This window comes from Danio rerio, chromosome 3 (assembly GCF_049306965.1).
Source record: "Danio rerio strain Tuebingen ecotype United States chromosome 3, GRCz12tu, whole genome shotgun sequence".
Lineage (NCBI taxonomy): Eukaryota > Metazoa > Chordata > Actinopteri > Cypriniformes > Danionidae > Danio > Danio rerio.
Genome location: NC_133178.1, coordinates 21111447 through 21132419, shown reverse-complemented (window position 1 = coordinate 21132419; position 20973 = coordinate 21111447). Strand labels below are relative to the sequence as shown.

Below are 20973 nucleotides of genomic sequence, written 5' to 3'. Positions count from 1 at the left end.
TGCTGGGTCCTCATTTTTGGCGAGTTCGTACTGTCACGTTCCGGTAAAGGGAAAAAGGAGCAAGGACCCAAGCGCAGAGTGAAGTTGGATTTATTAATTAAAAAATAAAATAAAAGGCAAAAATAAACAACCCCGAGGGGGAAAACACTACTACAACAAACAATAAATCAAACAAACAAACTTGACTGGGCAGGCACGACAAGGCAGGACTGGACACAGCAAGACAGGTAAACATCGACAACATATGATGACGAACTCGCAAAGGACTGAAAACATGAGGGGGATTATAAAGCAAAAAGTAAATTGACACACAGGTGAACATGACAAACTAATAATGGGTTAACAAGGAGGGTGGGACTAGACAATAGACGGGAGAGCGCATGACACAGAGAGACAATACAAGCCATGCGCTCACATAACACAACACTGAAGCACACGACAAAAGCACGTGACCACAATGTAAACACCGAGCCACGTGCTTTGACAAAAGACGCAAGACACGAGCACACGATGAATGAAAACTCACCATGCGCTCACATATGCAGCATGCATGCTTCATCCCAGCGCCGACCAAAACCGAAACCAACAAGACTGAGACGCTGGGAATGAAACACCATGCTGCTGACAGACGAAAACACAAACACGAGTACAAGAGAGCACGCGTCTGAGGGACGCAGAGCGCGCACGCGGCCGCGTCAAGCAGGAGCGCGCACACTCTGCGTACACCCACGACGGCGCGCGCGCACACAGACACAGAAACAGGACCAGACACGAGTAGTGTCAGAGATCTGCCACCAAAACAAGAATTTACAAGATCAGAGTGGCAGAACCCTGACAGGAAGTGGATCTATCGGCTTTTGACATATTCTTGAGAATGTTCAAAAAATATTTACCCTGTAAGATGATAATTTTATGAATATTAATTAAAAATAAAAATATTAATCATTTCTTGATTGAGATTAATTGTGATGGTTCTGTAGGGAAGTGCAGCACAAATTACAATAAACTATCTACAAGCATAGATAAATAAATACAATTAAAAATATATACAAATTAGATAAACAGTGCTTTGGTTTTTCCGTGGAGTCTAAGAGTATTCAGGTATAAAGTAATTGAATAACCAAAAGTAAAATAATACTGCATCCTCGTCGTGTGAATAATTCAATAAAATGAATTGTTTGTAAAGTTACAAATAGTACAATTTCTTATGCCTTAATGCTTTTAAAAACCTCATACAGTCACAGACCTCAAAAACACATGCAAATTATAAATTATAATCCAGACCCAACGTTGCATATACTATGAAGTGACTATTGCAAAATATTGATGCTGAAATTATATATTTAGCAGCCCAAACTGATAAGCAGCAAATTAGTAATTAATTAAGCTGAAAGTCTTGGTTAATGGTTTGCTAATAGTGAGAATTGTACCTTAAAATAAAATTGCACCATAATGTTTTACTTTCAACTTGCAATTTATTTTCCTTAGTCCCTTTATTTATCAGAGGGCACCACAGCGGAATGAACCGCCAACTTATTCAGCATGTGTTTTGCACAGCTGATGCCCTTCCAGATGCAACCCAGTACTGGGAAACACACATAAACTCTTACATTCACATACATACACTATGGCCAATTTAGCTTATTCAACTCACCAATACCGCATGTGTCTGGACTCTATGGGAAACCAGAGCATGTGAACTCGAGGAGAACATGTAAACTTAACACAGAAATGCCAACTGACCCAGCCAGGACTCGAACCAGCAAAGTTCTTGCTGCGAGGCGACATTGCTAACCACTGAGCTACCGTGTAGCCTGGATCAAACCATTATTTGACTTTATTATAAAGAGGTTTGCACAACTTTAATGTAACATGTGCAAACATTAACCATTAGTATGCGTTGGTCTACTCTGATAGTGTCCTGTGAAATCTGCAAAACTAATTGCTAAAACTAAAAATGAAACTCAGCAGATAAAAGTCAATTAAAATGTTTGCAAAATAAAACCAAACTAAAAACAACAAAATTGTCTATGAAACAAACAAAAACCAAACCAAAAATGATAGCAAATTTTTAAATAGTCCACATTATAGCTGTAATGATAACAACAGCCATGATTTCACTTACAGTACAATTTTTTTTCCAGCACATGAATGACAAACAAAAACACTGGCAATTAAAACACATCTGACTTGACTTGAGTTTGACCATTTATAGAGGCAAATGACAAAAAAAACACATAATAAAAAATTATATTCTGCAATTTATTGTGCTATACTATGTTATAATATCAATTTTGTTTTCGTTGGCTTGATAATAAAAATGTTTTCATCCTCTACTGACCTTCAAAATCATAGTCATAGGAAAAAAATAATTGCTCAAATGCAAAGTCATTTACAATTACAAATGAGTCAAAAGCATGCATTATAATTATTTCTACCTGAAAATTTACATTCAAATATCCAAAGATCCAAAGTAATCAAGTCCCAAAATAGTTTGACTAAACATACTTTGGTAGCAAACACTGAAAAGCCTTTTCTGGAATATTGTTGTGTACATAAGCACTGAAAACCAAGAAAAGATTCAACTTAATGAATATACAGTATGCTATTAAACCGACCACATTACACGGAACATGGCGCTAATGTGACATCAAGTCAAAGCAAGGAGTGTATCTAAATACTATAGGTCTCATCCAAGAACTTCCATTAATCATCTGAACAAAGGTGTGTAGTAGCAACCTGAAAAAAAAAACAAAGCGCTTTGGGGAGAAAACCCTGCTGAAACCGCTCCCTCGATTCAGCAGCGACACAAAGACCTTTATGTGGAATCAAATATCTTGCCAGCTTTCATCTTTCAGCCTTCACTCTTCAAGGGAATTTTAATCAAACGGAGCATCTCTACACTTTAGAGGAATGTTTGCCCAAAATATATGGTGTCACGTGTTCCAAACATTAAGAGCAGGCAACATCATGTCTGACATGGGCACAATAAATCACAATTTTAAAAAATGCACACCTACGGAAGCTCTCTGGAAACCACAATGTGAGATCTCAAATATGTCAACAACAGGCCCTTAAAAAAACCTGTGTTTGTTTAGTACAAGTGAAAGTTACTGTGTATTGCGTGCGTTTATCCAAAATGAGGAAACATCCAGATAATGTGTTTTCCACAGCACTCTCTCAAGGGAAGGGAAGCCAAGATCAAAACACAACAACAGGCAGAGGATTCTGAGAAGTCTCACAAAATAAATCTGAATCAAACACATCGGCTAAAAGGAACACAACTCAATCAAAGTAATATCAAATATTACATTTACAATGATTTTAAAAACTATAATTGATATCAGGGCTGCACGATAATGGAAAAACCTGACATTGCAATATTTTGTTTTTCTGCCCTAAATATTGCGATATGAATACTATTTGACTTGTTTCATGGTGAGTCTAACAACATTCAGGTACATAAATTTAATAATCACAATGCAAACAATTATTGCTTTGTCTCATTTCTTGTCCAAAAATCTAAAAATTCTTGTAAATCAAGTAAAAATATTGTTTTGATTTTGCCTACAGAAGAAATAAGTCAAAATTAAGAGTTTTTCCTTACAACAAGCTAAATTATCTGCCAATGGGGTAATTAAAATAATCTTATTTCCGCTTTAAAGTGTAGATAATTGAACTAAAAACAAGCGAAAATTCTAAGTTAAAAAAAAAAAAATTCTTTTTAGCATAAATTGTATGAATAATTAAAAACAATTCACCCCCAAACAAACTTTTTTTAATGCTCAGTCAAAGGTGTTAAAAAACCATGCAAATGATCAACTTTCACTCTACTATTGGCTGTGACTCTACAAATCATCATCAAATTGTGATGTGACTATTGCTGATGCGCACATTGCAATATCAATGCTGAAACGATATATTGTGAAGCCCTAATGAAGATGATGTAAATTTTAGGTTACCACAGTAAGTTAACTTCCTTTTAAACCACATTTTATCTTCTATTTCGCACACTAAAGTCAAGCCGCATAGCGAAGCTAAAGATGCATGCATGTTCAATAAATATAGAATGATGTTTAAAAACTTTGTTTTTTAATTACAGGATAATAACACATCACACGACATTGCCAAACTTCAAACTCCACATCAACTGCTTAAATAATGTATAGCTGTAGATGGACAATCTATTATGTCTTACAAAAATTGTAATATTCCATATACAAGGGATAATCAATGGATTGCCATGCGTTAAAAGTAGAAAATTGCCCAATACAATTGCCAGATTAAAGCAGAACTTTAGCTGCATTCACACTACGAGCGACAAAGCGACAAGCGACAATCGACCATTCAAATCAGTGGAGAGTGAGCAACTTTGGGTGACCTCAGTCTACGCGAGAGACAGTGAACATTGGCGGCAAAGTGGACATGTCGAGTGCCACAACAAGCACCAGTAGAGCTCACGGGATATTCTCTCAGCTCCCGCAGAGGTTGGTTGTATTCTCAGTGCTGTAGACCTACACGGACCTGCATTTGCAGCAGATGAATAGCCGCAATGACAGAGAACGCACTTTGTTTCTTGATCATTTCTGTATTTAAGCATTTATGAACTGATTCCATTTATATTTAGTGTTTTCTCTGAATGTTTAGTTTCAGCGGCATGTAAATTCATTTGCTCTCTGCCAATATCACCAAAAACATTACAATATCAAAGTGGTAATGCTCATTAACGACTTCAAACGCAACAGGCTGCTACATAGTCTTCGCTAGTGTGAATGAGGCAACTTAAAATAGTATTGATATCTCCAGAACACTATTTGACCAAATTTTCCAACCTGATCTCACGAGAAAATGTATTTTACGTTTTGTCAGTTTAGTGGCTAACTCATACATATTCAGTTATACGAAAATTTACCAATTTAAAGGAGGCATGGCACCCAACGCCGTCCCTATAACCAACCATGATTAGGTGATGAGCAAATCGTACTAAATTGTACGAATTCATATGAGTTAACCACTAAATCAAGAAGTTACAAATTGCCATGAGATTGCTTTGAATTTTCAACAGTTATGACATGTTAGATATCGCCGTTTGAATCAAACACAGGCAGAAAGAGAAATCATATATGCAGTAGCTCATATAGTAACATGTATTAGCTACCACCAATATTTTTGAGCATACTGGAGAGTCGGTGGATCTCCATCCACTCCCTTGAGATCCCACAGAGGAATTAAGGCTCCAGCAAGTGTCACTGAGATACTATGGTTACCACTGAGGGGATCACAATTAAGATTGTGATCAAATCTAAATAAAACTACCTGTGGATTTAGCGTTTTGATTTAATCAGAATTAAAAAATTTAACAGACCATAGACTGAAATTCAAATAAACAACAATTAAAATGCAAAAATACACAATTTGGCATCTCATGCAAGCAATACGGTCATCTAAAACCAATTATAAGGATCTGAAAACCTCAATAACACCAATAATGCATTTTATCCTACGTCACCACTTAAGATGCAGCAACAAACTTCAAGTAAGTGATCTTTGACTTGTAAAGGGCAGCCTCTTCTATGAGAACAACAGTAGGATAGTCTGACAAGCACTGATGTAATCAGCGAGTCCAAGATTTTCTTCCTGCATATCTGTCACATCATTCCCACAAACTCAAGTCTCAGCCTCACAATGCTACCTTGTGTCTCCTGCTTACCTTACGAAACCTCAAGAAGGTCTGCAGCCTGGGAATGAGTGTACGGCAAGCCTTGTGGATCACCTCTTTCACTTCCATCCGAACGGTTGTCAAAACAGTTAGCCTCTCATAAAAAAATAGGATCAGAAAGTGTACCAAAATTCAGTTACTGTGCTCTGACCACATTTGGTCACACTTTAAGGGAATGAGAGTTTCAAAACAAAGCAAGACGGGAAGACGCTTTTCCACTTAACTACAGCTCAGCTTCTGGATATCAGGAGGTATAGTGAGTGGAGATTTACAGAAACTGCATATTTACTGTAAAACATTTAGAGGAGGGGCTCATCAGATTATTTGACAGGAAAGCTGGATCTCCCGAGGGTCCAACACACATGTATGAACAGTCATACAAACACAGAAACCTCATCTGGGAACACAAACTAGCTGTGTGGGTGGAGGGACTCGTGTTAAACTATCATTTCCTCTATAGGTGGAGTGATGCTAATTCAAATAAACAAACAATCATGGGCTCAGTAAACATCCTGTGATCTGTCAAAACTCGCTATGATGTGCGTAAGAAACAGTTTGAAGTATAAAATCAAAAGCTGATTTTATATTTTTAATCTATATAGTAAGTGCTCAGCAAAGTCCAACTATTCCAACGGGGGAACTGAAATCACAGATTTAGTCCCTCGCTTTACTTCCTCTTTCCTGTTGAACGAGCTTTGTGAGGAGAACTGGGTGAGATGGGATTCTAGTGTAATCAAATCAAGCGGGTAAGTCTAGATTGTAAGCCAAAGTTTTGACATTCAAATAAAACCTCAAAAGCACTTTTCGATGCTTTTTTCATTTCACTTTAAAGACAGGCTTATCTTTATCTGAACAGAACAAAAGCCTCAGTGGATCAGACTAGGGCTGCTCGATATTGGAAAAAACTGACATTGCAATATTTTGTTTTTCTGCCATATACAGTTGAAGTCAGAATTATTAGCCCCCCTGAATTATTTTTTTACTCAATTTCTATTTAAAGGAGAAAAGATTTTTTTTAACACATTTCTAAACATAATAGCTTTAATAGCTTATTTCTAATAATTGATTTATTTTATCTTTGCCATGATGACAGTAAATATTATTTTACTTAATTTTACTTAAGACACTTCTAAATTTTCAAAAAAATGAAAAAAAAGAAAGAAATAACTTGGACTTTTGGAAACAATGTAAATTATTTTTAGTATATTTTATATTAAAATTATGAAATATCTAAATAAAATAACTTACATATCCTGTAAATAATATGTTAAACTAAATTTCTTGCATTTTCTGTAAACAACTTAAATGTAAATAATAATTTTAATGTAATGAAAAATATGCCGTCTCGAGGCATCTCTGGCGCAGCTTCCAATCATCATCAATGTAGTGCAAAGTAAAGCTCAAGAATGGGTTCATCATCCTACTTGACCAGGGATTAGATGAGGTTGCAGAGTGTGGCTAACAGACCGGGGCCATGTGACTCCATATGCGGTAGTGAAAGTAACTGAGAAAAATCGACATGGAAAAATAAGAACGATTATAGGTTCTGAATGTCAATATCGATTATTTTTCGATTTATCGCCCAGCCCTACATCAGCATACACCAAGTTATAAATCTGAGTCATGTCCAAGATATCATAGAGGAGTATTTTAAACCAGTATTTAAAATATATATGTTTTTATTTACAACAGATAACTCTACCAGCATTGGTGTCAAGGACATTCGTTTGAGTTTTGTTTTTTTTTTACAGTAGAGCCATCTCATTTTGACTTCACACACTGACACACAGACTTACAACCCAACAAAGTACAAGGATTGTGTTTACATTCAAGTTAGAGAAATATTCATCTGCAATGATTAACAATTATGAAATAATAAGAATAGATCTGGCAACACTGTCTATTAGTTAATGTTAATGTACTGAATTAAAACTATTTTTTTTACTAATAATGAGCAGTAAATTCAAACATCGTTTTTGTTCATGATAAACTTAACAATGGCTCAGATTAATAAATGCTGATATATTTAACTATAGTCAATGGAAAGAAGCTTGTTTAACAGGGTTACCACATTTTTATATTGAATATAAACCCATGAACTAAACTGTCAACATAAAGTAAACTGCAAGAAATCAATGTGCACTAAGTGTTTGGTCAATCATTTACGTTGCCAGTAGTCTTAAAATAGTTATGACACTCCAGTGAATTTTGACCTCATTCTTGATTGCACAGTTCTTCCTTGTGCAGCAAAAACAATAACAGAAACCAGGAACACTTAAAACATCAAATGTTTAAGACTAAAGATTTAAAAGATTACTTGATTGCTGTCCATTTCAGACCGATTAAACTAAACCTTAATTAATAAATGTGTTTAATGAAGTTTAAAGCTATTTATAAGACACACCTTTTAGTCATGAAATAATATACAATAACACTTATTTATTTGGTCAGCTGAAATTGTCATCGATCACTCCCTATCAAGGCTGAACTCGAGGGAAAAAAATGTGCTAAAGGCTAATAAATACCTAATAAACTAATGAAAATAGAGCTTACAAAAAGTAAAAAGTAATTCAAAGTGTAAATCATAAAATATTTAAAAATGCAAAGAAATAATCTGAAGGTTTTTAAGAAACTAAACTGTGCCAACATAATTAATCTACAAGAGTCTGACTCACAGTTCATCACAGAACAATTCAAAGAGCAACTGGCTTTATCTTCTCAAAATAGCTACACAGCAGTAAACGGTCAAAACATAATGATTTGATGCACAAAGAAAACAGAGAACGGAGAATGAACAGGAAAAAAAGACATCATCAGTGGAATGTTTAGTATTAGAATAGTGCTACTTCATAAAATAAGTCTCCTTAAACATAAAAGCACCACATACCTCACATAGTCCATCATTTATCTTTTTTTGAATATTCTTCAGCTTTCAATCGGCCTTTATTGTTAGATTTGTTTTACACTAATAAAATTAAACCAATAAAAATTAATAGTGGTAAATAATTACACTGCCTAAAGAACAGTTTAAAATAAACACTGGCACAATAAGGCAATCATTTGATAGCAGTAATGAACCTTGACTCCATTGGTAAAACAAGGTGTGTGGAAACATAAAGTCCGCTTTAATTTTTATCCATCAACTTATTAATGATTAAATAGAAACTAAGCAGTCTTAGCTATTTTGCTGGTCTGCTAAACAGGTCAGTTTAAGCCATTTTTAAAGACCATCAAGTAAATCTATGAAATATTTGGTGTAAGAAGTGTTAAAGCTACTGTACAACTGTAAGCACTCTTTAAAAATGTATAGATCATTTAAATTAAATTAATCTTTATTTCTATCACTTTAACAATGTAGATTGTGTCAAAGCAGCTTAACATAGAAGTTCAAGAAAATTTAAACGAAGTCAGTCCAGAGTTGAAGTTCAGTTTAGTTCAGTTCAGTATGGTTTAAATTTCACTGCTGGAAGTCCAAACACTGAAGGGCAAATCCATATAGTAAAGTATGGCAGAGTAAAAAAGAAAAACAAATAAAACTTACTCGATATATCCTCCAACAAGAAAGTGCAGCATGTGATTCCTCACTATTTGCGCGCAAATTTGTAAAGTCTCATTAGTCAACTAAGCCGTCAAAATATCCTCTCAAATCGGTGTCAAGTATTCGCAAAAAAAAAAACAACAACAAAAAAAAACACCTGCATTTGATTTGCGATGGACGTCTCCAGTGTCTCACTTGTTCTCCACCTTGAAGCGGCGCTAGTGCAGGTAAAACCACCTCCCAACAGTTGAGTTTTATGGGAGCGGCAAACCTGCTACGTCGTTTAACTCTTTATATCCCACCCAATCTTGAAACGCTTCACGACGTACAAAGCCAAATAAAAAAACGTGCTTTAAGTGTATCCTTTACACGTTTGTTCAGACATTAGGTAAAGCAGCCATCTGTCACGCTCAGCAACATCAAGGGAGAGGACACGGTTGATCGTGTATTTACAGTGCCCTTAATTCGGGAGTGGTAGCTCTAAAACTTGTTTGGGTTTAAAGCAGTGAAATGAGATTTTGGAGGCCTTCAGGAAGATCTCCTCCTTTGTTTTGTAAACGTGCCAGTGGCTGAGGGGCATTATAGCAGGTTTGTAACAGCTGCCAGCTTTTCTCTTGGTTGTTGCATAGCGCTCAAATAATAATGGCTCAGTAAAAGCGAGCTCATAGTGATTAAAATGCTTGAATCAGGCTTGTGGTCGACGACAAAGATTTATCTCTGTTTTACAAAATCTTTAAAAAGCATTTTATTAATTAGACGTTTTGTATATGTTCTCAAGTTTTACTCTGAACTATTATATTATACAGTTGAAGTCAGAATTATTAGCCCTGCCATTTTCTCTTTTACAGAAAGAAGATTTTTTAAACACATTTCTGAACATAATAGTTTTACTAGCCTAATTTCTAATAACTAATTTCATTTTATCTTTGCCATGATAACATTGCATACTATTTTACTGGATATTATTTCACGATAGTATTCAGCTTAAAGTGCAATAACATTGACCTTAAAATGGTTCTTAAAAACTGCATTTATTCTAGCCAAAATAAAACATATAAGAATTTCTTCAGAAGATAAAATATTACAGAAAATACTGTGAAAATTACCTTGCTCTGTTAAACTTTAAAAGGAGGACTAAAAATTCAAAATTCACAGGAGGGCTAATACTTTTGACTTTAACTCTATATAGCCTATAGACAATTTATGAATGATGGCCTCCACAAATTATATAGCAACATCATCATATGGACACTTCAGAAGTTCTCAAGCTTCATACAGTGCTGGTTTTGTGTGAAACATTTGTCAGCGACTGATGTAAACAGCCCAACAATGGCTCTGAAACCTGATACAGGTGCACTGAGAGCTCTACTCCCACCGTGCCTCTCCCCTTCTTTTCTAAACCTTTTCCAAACATGAGTGTATAGCTTTTCATCCGCATTAGATCTCCAAATGCTTAGAGTTAGGCTGAATTAAGCATACTCACACTTTTTAAGTTCATCCATTTTATGCAATCTATTAATAAGTATTACAAAACTTCACTTTTCATTGGCTGTAAAAGTGCCATTATTAACCAACAAGGCTGTTATTCATCCGCAAACCTTTTAAAACGAGGCAAAGTTAAAGCAAAACTGATTACAGCTACCACTACATTGCCTGGAATTTTGTTATTAAACTGAAATCAGTATATTATAAGACAAATTTCTTTAGTAAGCCATAAAAGGTAAGACAAAAGTCTCTCTTTCACTCTCACTCTCCAACTCACTCTCCCTTCCCTGCTAGTTTCAATCTTTCAGTGTATTTATGATACAAAACAATTTGAATGACCAAAGCAGTACAGAATGAGTCAATAATTTGAAAATAAGAAAAAAAAATCCCTCTTTCTCATGCCTTCATTTATACTCTGCCTTTGTCTCACTCACTCCCTCGCTTTCGGACAAATTTCAAGCTTCAGGATCATTTACCAATTTTGAAACCGAGAAGCTGAAAGCATCTGTGCCAGCAATAGTAACCTTGCAGCTACAACACCAAGCCTGACTCAGATCACAAGATCTGTGCTAACAATGTCCCAGGAGATTAGCACGTTTCCCTTTGTGCATGCATAAAGCTAAGTGAGACTTTTACTCCAAAGCCGAAAGTGTGCTGGAGGAAATGCCAAAATTAGGAAAATTGTCTCATATTGAATTTCGAGAAAGAATTAAGAAACATTACCTGCTAGAAGTGAGATGCAAACATAACTATCTTCTATTATTTAGTCACGGCTGACATTAAAAGAAAGTCCAACCCTGTTGGGACATGCCCTGTAGCTGTTAATTAAACTTTGCGGCATGGTGTATTCATCAAACCTATAGCCTATTATCTCTTCACACACATAAAATCAAAAATGACACACAGACTGGACAAATTATGTCTGCAAAGTTTTTGCAAACAATTTGTGTGTTAAATTTAAACAAACAAATGTAATATTATAATGTTCAACTCAATTAGTTTTTTTAAATTCAGCAATTCAATAATTTGTTTAAACCACTTAATAAAAAAATATTTTTAAAATAATAAAAAAGCTGATCAAATGCCATCAGAAACAAAACTGTTCTTTTATGTTTTCTTTGTCAGTTTGCCGAGGTGGCTGTCATGGGATATGCACAACTGGGATAGTGACGTTTTTATATCCTTTCCTCCCTGTAGGAACAGTAATATCCTGCTCTGATGTCATGAAGTAGGTCCTGAATGTGAAGTAGCTCTCCTTTACTTGCTATTGTTTCCAGTGCTTTTTATGACATCTGGCTCCAGCGACAGAGAAACTAAGTGGACAAACTGTCACTTTGATGGTGACCTGACTGATTTAAGATTATAGCGGTCTCTAAAATTGTAGTTAATAATAGTATGTATGTGTGTGTACATATACATATATACACACACACACACACACACACACACATATATATATATATATATATATATATATATATATATATATATATATATATATATATATATATATATATATACATACTATTATTACTGTTATTAACTAAAATTTTTGAGACCGCCATAATCATATATTCACTCACTCACACACACACACACACACACACACACACACACACACACACACACACACACACACACACACACACACACACACACACACACACACACATATATATATATATATATATATATATATATATATATATATATATATATATATATATTTGACGTGCAGTTATTTTTTTATTATTATTATTTTTTGTATTTGCTGAACATTTCCAATCAAATGCATTACAAATCTTACAATATGATATTCATATTTTTAGCATGAAATCTGTAAGCAAAATAACAAAAAGAAAGAAAGAAGGAAAGAAAGAAAAAAATAAGAACAAGATTGGGTACAGAGAGGATGCGTTTAGTTTTTGGAGTACATTTACAGTTCTGATTGCTTTACGACTTGAAAGTCCTTTTAGATTATCAAAATATTTTTTATAAGCCTTTAAATGGAAGATGTTATGCTTCCTCTCCTTTTGAGGTGCAGTTAACACTGATATACGTGAAACAGTCGGATATATTTTACATGAAAACGTCGCCTCCCAGTGGCCCATGTTGATAACATTTCATTTAATAACACTTCCTGTTCTACTGCTTTCCTCACAAGGATTTATACTCTGTTGTTGTTTAATAATCCTGCCAAGCAGAGATATGCGTCAAAACCACGCAAATATTTGGAGGCAGAGGTCATTATTTAATCTAGTTCAGCACTTCATTTGTTCTATTATAGAAATAAACTGCAAATCTCTGCAGTATGTATCTATCTTTCATAATTTTCTAAAATGTAAATTACATCACATCAGCATGTGTGAAAAGCAACTGGGTTTAAATGTTTTGTTCACAGATAAGCATCACCACTGCTTGTGTATTTGCAGTGCAATTTAAGGAACTGTTAAAAGTCAAATTTAGAAAGAGAAAGCAGTGGTAGAGGATTTGAAAACATGCATTTTTTTTTTGTCAGCTGACTTATCCTGTCTACAAGGCACACATTTGAACATTTAGATATAAATTGGTATTTACATTTGATTTACAACCTCATTTTATAGTATGGAAAGGAGTAAAACTCTAAAAGTCAATCTCAAATAAGGGGTTAGTTCACCCAAAAAAATTAAATTCTGTTATTTATTGTTTACCCTAATACCTTGAGATCATTTTCAGAAGACAAATATAGTTTTAAGAGTTTACACTTAGATTTGCTTGACGCTATTAGCAGGTTTGGCATGCTGTCCCAGGAGAAAACCCTGAGCTCAGAGATAATTGAGTCCAGGGCTCCCGTCTGGTCAATTAGCAAATAAAGAGGTTCGAGATCAAGTGGGTCTGGAGAGCTCCCCCTGGTAAAAAGAGGAAAAGAAGGAGATGGGGTGGAAGGAGAGATTCTTCCAAAGCGAAGATAAGGTAGTGGGGCGAAACCGGTCTATTTATTGTAAGCTTAAATCAATTAAATAGGATTATTGCTGATAAGTTTGTAAAACTTTACTTAGATGAAATCCAAGAGCTTCCTCATCCTCCACCCACAGTGAGGGTTCTGAGACATTCCAGAAAATGAACTTTAAAAATTATGTGACTTCAGTTGTTTAATTATAATCATACAAAGAACACTTTTGTGTTATGTAAAAACAACTTTCTTCAGATCTGGGTGCACGTTTACTATACTGGAAAAATAATACTTGCTTGTTGCAATGCTGACTCTCTGTGCACTTTGACTCTTGGAAGGCCACTTTGGAATTAAAAACTCATGGCTGCCATATTGAAGTGATCAAAATTGCCCAATTTAATGGGCCCTTTGTAATGAATGAGTTAGAAAAATACAACTGATGAACACTAATAAAAATTAATCTTTGAGCAGGGAAGCTGTTTAGTGTTACACACTGCATTCAATTTGGAAGGGCTCATCCATATGCTCAAATCCCTTCAGAGGGACCCTCCAAAGGGATTAAGGCATAGGGATGAGCCCTTAATATTGGAATCCACCCTCTAATGGCAATATGTTGTATTACCTGTAGTAAATATACATCCCATACAAAATCTATACTTATTTATGAACAAAATATGTAAAACAGATTAAAATTAATTAATTGCAATTTAAAAAAGCAAGAGACAGAAGGTGATTTTTTAATTGAGACTTAAAAGCACCAAGGGAAGAGCATGACCTGATATGTGAAGGCAGACCGATTCATGGACGAGGGGTTGTGACAGAAAAAGCCCTGTCACCTGATTTTAACCGTGATTTGGGAATAACTAACTAAAAGCGACCTGATTGGCTTCAATGAAGTGTGCCAGTAAAGAAGCTCACCAATGTAAGTAGGTGCCAGACCATTCAAACCTTTAAAAACAAATAACAATAACTTGTATTAAATCCTAAATTGGACTGGGAGCCAACATGGTGCTATATGTCGCCACTGGCTTGCATGGTTCAGGATCTGTAGAGCTACGCATCGATGATTTGCTCTTCAGTGTTTGGACTCTCAGTAATGATTTCAAACCACACTGAACTGAGCTAAACTGAACTGAACTTAAACACTAAAAACTGAACTACCCTGATCCAGTTACTATAACCATTTATGTGAAGCTGTTTTGACACAATCTACATTGTAAAAGCGCTATACAAATAAAGCTGAATAGAATATGTCAGTGCACTTAACCACTATTTTAGATTCTTTTTACTTTCTGGACTTTGAACGTCTCTGAACTGACCTTAAATTTCATCTAAAATATCTTAATTTGTGTTCTGAAGATGAATAAAGGTCTCAGTGATTTGGATAGACAAGCGGGTGAAAAATTAATAACAGAATTTTCATTCCTGAGTGAACTAACACTTTAGGTTCTGAATGGCACGCAACACTAGATAAAGCCTTACCTTTATTGATGGAGGTAAGGATGATGTGGTGGTCTGAGTATCTGGCAATCCAGCTGGTTCCTTGTCAGTAAGTGATGAGAGATCTATATTCAGGTCCGATATGGATTCATAAATATTCTCAGAATCTGGTGATGGCATTGGTTCTGAACTGGAACTTTCACTTTCAGGCTCTATCGGCGACTCCAACTCAGGAGACGTCCGGTGGGGCTTGGTCTCATTTAAGTTCTTGATGATGGGGATCTCCACTGGTTTGGCAGGGATAGGTCTATGTAGAGGATCGGCTGGGCTGAAACTCGGCACTCTAAATTTATCAGGCACCAATTCGGTTGGTAGATTACTATGAGACCCGAAGAGCAGATTGGGTGCATGACTCATCCTCTTCTTCTGCTTCGATGAATCTGAAGCAGAAACCGAGCTCAGGGAGATGAGAGAATCTGAAGGTCCGCCGTGTTTGTAAGAAGGGGGCTCGTGTAAGTCCAAAGGAACCCCAAACGTTGACATGCGGTTTTCTGTCTTGTGGTAGTTCCCTTTGGAGCGAAGTCTAATTGTCACCTCATCTGCTTTGCGGGTCTCGGTGAGGTCAGGCACCGCAGGCTTCACATCAGGACCTGGAGGCTCTCTGTAGTCTAGAGGTGAAGGAATGTTGGGCGGAAGCTCTTTTACATATTTCGCAGGGATATAAAATGGCTTGGCTCGTTCATCTTTGCACACATGCCACCAGTGATCATTTGTTTTGGCCAGGAGGATGTAGCGCTCGTTGGGTTTAATGCACACCATGTGGCCATCACGGCCCTCATATTCATATTCAAACTCCACCAATACCAGGCCAAGAGTGTGTACAGACGTCATCTTGCCCGTCTCTCCCATTCAACCCTTGAGGGAATCAAACTGGAATCAAGGCTCAGGAAAGGCCCTCCTGTGGGTAGAAAACACATGAGAGGATTATAAAAAGCAATCGAGCAGAAGACACAGATTATTGTTCTTTTGTTGCTCTTACATCTGAGTCATGACCAAAGAACACCTGCTTTATACATGCAATAACAACAGCACTTTGGCTGAACTTTCCACTGCTCCAGCTGTTCAGACTTTGCCCAACGCTCCTGATTCTATCACATTGAGATACTCCTTCCACAATGTTATATCTGCTTCTATAATTCGTCACTGTCCACTTTGCAATGCATTCCTCAGTAAAAGCACATTACATCACAGAACTACATACCACAAGCTCTAGGTCATTTTAAGCTAACAGTGGAGATCCCAAACTTACACCTTTTGTCAACATCTTACGTTTAACCTTAGAGAATTAAAGGCAGGCAACTGTGATGCAGTGCAGTGATATGGACAAATAACTGAGGTAAATGTCTAGTTCTGATCAATGACCTGAAGCAACCAATCTAGTGTGACTGTCACTGTCTTTCAAATAAGATAAAATGACCCTTTTTGTGAAGTTCTAGTGATTATAATGTTCAGAATAAATAGAAGATTATCTCTGAGTTTAAGTCTAAACCAATCAGACATTTATATATTAGCTAATATTGATTAACACTTTCTCTATTTACTTAGTACTCTCCATACTTTAAAGAGAGTCACCCTTGACGCAACAGCAGTTGTTTAATGTTTGCCAAGCATCCTCTATCTCTTGTTAATCAGTTGTGTGTGGTTTGACTTCTGCCTGAGATGGAAAGGAAGTTGTCTGTAATACGATTGACCGATAACAGCATAGTGTGAGCAATTAAAACGCTATTTAGATACCGTTATGAACAAACTGCATAGAAAATCATCAGAGATGTCAAGCTATAGACAAAGGAAATGCTGTTTATAGTTGAAATTAAGAAACACAGATTTGTCGGATTGCAAAAGCAATGGAGAGATGATCATTTTTACAATCGTATAGTGCAAATAGTGCATTGCTACAGTTTGTATTTGCAGTGGGGAAAATAAGTATTGAACACATTACAATTTTTCTTTGAAAACATTTTTATAAAAGTGCTGTTGACTTGAAATTTTCACCAGATGTTGGAAACAACCAAAGAAATCCATAAATGCAACCATTTAGTTTTCCTACTAAACTACTAAACCATGAATTTATGTGTAATACAATAAAATGACACAGGCAAAGTCTTGAACACATGAAGAAAGGGAGGTGCAGAAAGGCAGTGAAAGCCCAGACAGCAGCTGAAATCTCTCAGTAGTTCTTTAGCAACCCTCTGACCTTCATCCCTGTAAATTAATACTAGCTGCTTCAGTCCAACACCTACAATACCAGGATGGTGAAGATGCAACCAGAGGGGACATTTCAGCACACTGTAAAACATGATAAGTTAACACAAACTGATTGAGGAAATCGATTGCGGCAAACATTTAAGTTGACACAAAATGGTTTGACAACTGTAAACTATTAATTAACTTATAACTCATAAGGTTTGAGTTCTGCTTAATATAATCAGTTTATGAGTTACCTGAACTCCTTTTCATTAAGTCATAGTAACTTTTTTAAAAATTAAAAGTCAAACTAACTTATTTCATTTAGTGATTTTCACTGTTGGATTTTACAGTGCAAGACAAAGATCCAAAACACAGCCAAGGAAACGCTCAAATGCTTTCAGAGAAAGAAAATCAAGCTGTAGAATGACCCAGCCAATCACCTGACTTAAATCCAATATAGAATACAAAATAAGGTCAGATTTGATAGATGAGTCTCACAGAGCCATAAAATTTTTTACACTTGTTTAGGTCTGTGGAAAAAAAAAGAGAAATGCATGTAACATCATTCTCCATATGAAATGAGTCTTTAAGCTTCCGTCACCAAAAAAGCTTTTTTTATATAAAATAATAAATATATTTTAGTAGTTCAGTACTTTCTCACTGTGTCATTCGATGCAATGGCTTGTTTTGAAATTCTTCCTTCCTCTTAAGTATCCAATACAAAGTGTGTGTGTGTGTGTGTGTGTGTGTGTGTGTGTGTGTGTGTGTGTGTGTGTGTGTGTGTGTGTGTGTGTGTGTGTGTGAGAAAGAGGAATACTTAATGCATTGTCAGCAACAAACATATGCTTTCTACTGATTTAAGATGCGTGTGTTCCTAGTTATGGATATCTGTTCGTATAAGTAAATGCTTGGCTGAAAATTCGAGGCTTTGTCAGAAGCTAAGATGTCAAGTCTCATTGCGCCATGTTTTAAACATCCGATGTGTTGTGGCTGTTTGAAGCATGTCGCAAATCAAAGCAACCTCGCTTCCTCAATCAAACAATTCTCCAAGGGTCTTATATGTACAGTAGTTCTTTAATGTCTAACAAGAATGATGATTTCCAACTTACATGAGCTTGGGGACATTTTAGACAGATAAGCAGCATTTCAAACACAACATAACTCCACAATAAATCATTTGTAAAATGTGTTTTCTAGTTCCACAGTATGAGCATTGACTTACTGTTTTTCTCTGCGGGTTTGCATTTCTTGAAACAATGTGTACAAACAATACCACACATCAGATTATCTTAACAAGCCGACATCTTTGTCAACATTAGTGTAAACAGAATTGCAAATGTACACACAAGATAAGTCAAAATGCATTGCTGTCAGTATAAGATTGTTTTTACTAGTAGCCTATTTCCTGGTGTGAGCTTGGGCTACAGTTTTCATGAATAGTTAAAATTGTTAGAATATTGCAAACGATGGCTGTGTGTGGGTGAGAGAGAGAAAGAGTATGTATGTTGTACTGTGTAACGTAAAATACACATATACTACCAGTAAATGATTATAGTTAGTGCACTCTCAGAAATAAAGGTACGAGAGCTGTCATTGGGGCAGAATCTTTTCAAAAGCTACATATTTGTACCTAAAAAGTCCACGGTGGTACCTCAAAAGGTACATTTTAGGTGCATTTGGGTACTGAGCTTTTGAAAAGGTCCTGCACCAGTGACAGCTCTTGTACCTTTATTTCTGAGAGTGTACATCGTATTACTGTACAGTGCACATTTTGTATGAAATATGAGTTTTGCTAATAAAATGTTTAATTGATTGAATACATTATTTTCCTAGTATCAGCTGCCGCATTTGATCCTCGGTTGTTGAAAAGTTATGACTGAAAACATGGTCCACAATAGTGGCCCTTATTTCATTAGAGATGTGTCAACATACAGTACTTGGCATCTGCTATCTCGCTTTTTGTTACATTTATAAAGTTATCCTCTGTCTATCTGCTTGACAACTAAATATTCATGGGATGTACCTCCAAGAATCCTGATTGATCACTGGTTGATCTAATGCAGAGATGCCCAAACTAGGGCCCGCAGGAAAAAGTTGGCCCATGGTAACCTTTGATTTGTCCTGCCATCCCATCTAAGAACAGATGGAGAATAATAGGGATGATTTCGAGATTGTCAAATTTAAATTTAATGTAACCCTTTGTTTGTTTGTTTTACTGTTAAAAGCTAACTTAAATTAAATGTTTGAATTAAATGGTGTAAATTAATCTGATTTTCTATAAATGTAGAGAGACTTTATTCAGCAATTCAAGGCAAAGGCAGATTCTGCTTGACTAGTGTATTCAGTATTGAACTCCACTGTTATAAATGTGATTGATTATGTTTTTTTTGCAATAAGTTATCCTTAAAACAGTTATACTGCATTAGTTAATAATATTTAAAGTATTTTATTTTGAAATATTATGAATAATTAGGAAATTAACCATGACAACTTTAATGTAATATAGTTTATTTACCTTTTGCCCCAGCTCTCAATGAGTTTAGTTTTTTTTGCCCTTGATACAAAAACGTTCAAGCCACCCTGATCTAATGCTTTACTATTAGTGAAATCCAAAATTTACTTGCACAATTCATCAATTGAGTACACATTTATTGGAAATAAAAACTAATAAAATTAGAAAATATGCTTGGAAATTTATAAAAAATTCTACCCTTTAACCATTTTTACCATTATCAGCAGTCTGAGTGGGAATGGGAAGATCATTTCACTGGCGAGGAACATTAAATGAAAAGGTTTTGGAAAGTGACTTTATAGCCCCATGCGATGGAACCACAAGACGATATTTTGTATAGTGTAATATATTTTGATCAACATGATTTAACAATTAGTGATGCAGAAAACTGCAGATAATTGTGCAAAATTACTTGTATGAACGTAACAAAGCATATGTCTAGTAGTAACTAGTCTCAAGAGTCTGATGTGTTGACAAATGATGTGGAGTTTAAACAAGTTTGGATTAAAACCAATAAAGCAATCCGACTAAAAAAAACAGTTTATGATTATGCATTTGCTTTTGTGTAATTACTTAACATAAAACTATGTAAAGCTAAGTGTAAAAGGGTGTATCTCTAGAATTTCTTGTTAAACCTGATGCTTGTTATGCTGGGAGTGAGTGAGTGACAGACAGAACCAGCTGACATTAGACTTGATAGTTTTGAGAAGTACTGTATGTAAAACAATCTTGATATATGAGGTTGAATCATGATTGATTGTCCAGTATCACACCATTTACAACTAGAATTTCTTACAACCAAAAATAAGGCAAATGTATTTCCGTAGCTATAACTAAAAAGGAGAAAAACCTTTGCAATCTGCTGAAGGCTTTATCAACCTCATGCCAAAACAACATCAGCTGCAGTATTTAAACAAGCCAAGACACGTCTCCTGAGAGACAGACAAGACGAAGAACGCCACCCTTGTACATTTGAAAAGCCTTCCAAGAGAGTTTGTAGACAAACAGAAGCATCCGTCCACAAACAGAGAGCTAAACATAAGGGCAGATCACCTTCGCACGTCATAAACCAGGGGGGTGGCAACAAACTGAAACAAGGC

General features: G+C 35.7%; 1 protein-coding gene across 11 annotated transcripts in view; it reads right to left on the bottom strand.

Annotated features, from left to right (window-relative positions):
- Positions 1-20973, bottom strand: part of arhgap27l (Rho GTPase activating protein 27, like) — a 78503-nt gene that overhangs the window by 21982 nt on the left and 35548 nt on the right. For 7 of the 11 annotated variants that reach the window (XM_073944340.1, XM_073944343.1, XM_073944339.1 and 4 more), the window contains one exon: positions 15157-16072. In XM_073944340.1, coding sequence (XP_073800441.1) covers positions 15157-16023 — 867 coding nt within the window. In that variant the 5' untranslated portion in view covers positions 16024-16072. Of the gene's footprint in view, positions 1-5710; positions 6853-9260; positions 9487-15156; positions 16073-20973 lie in introns of those variants that run through there. The other 4 variants (XM_073944345.1, XM_073944346.1, XM_017354750.4 and 1 more) reach the window with 2 other exon arrangements.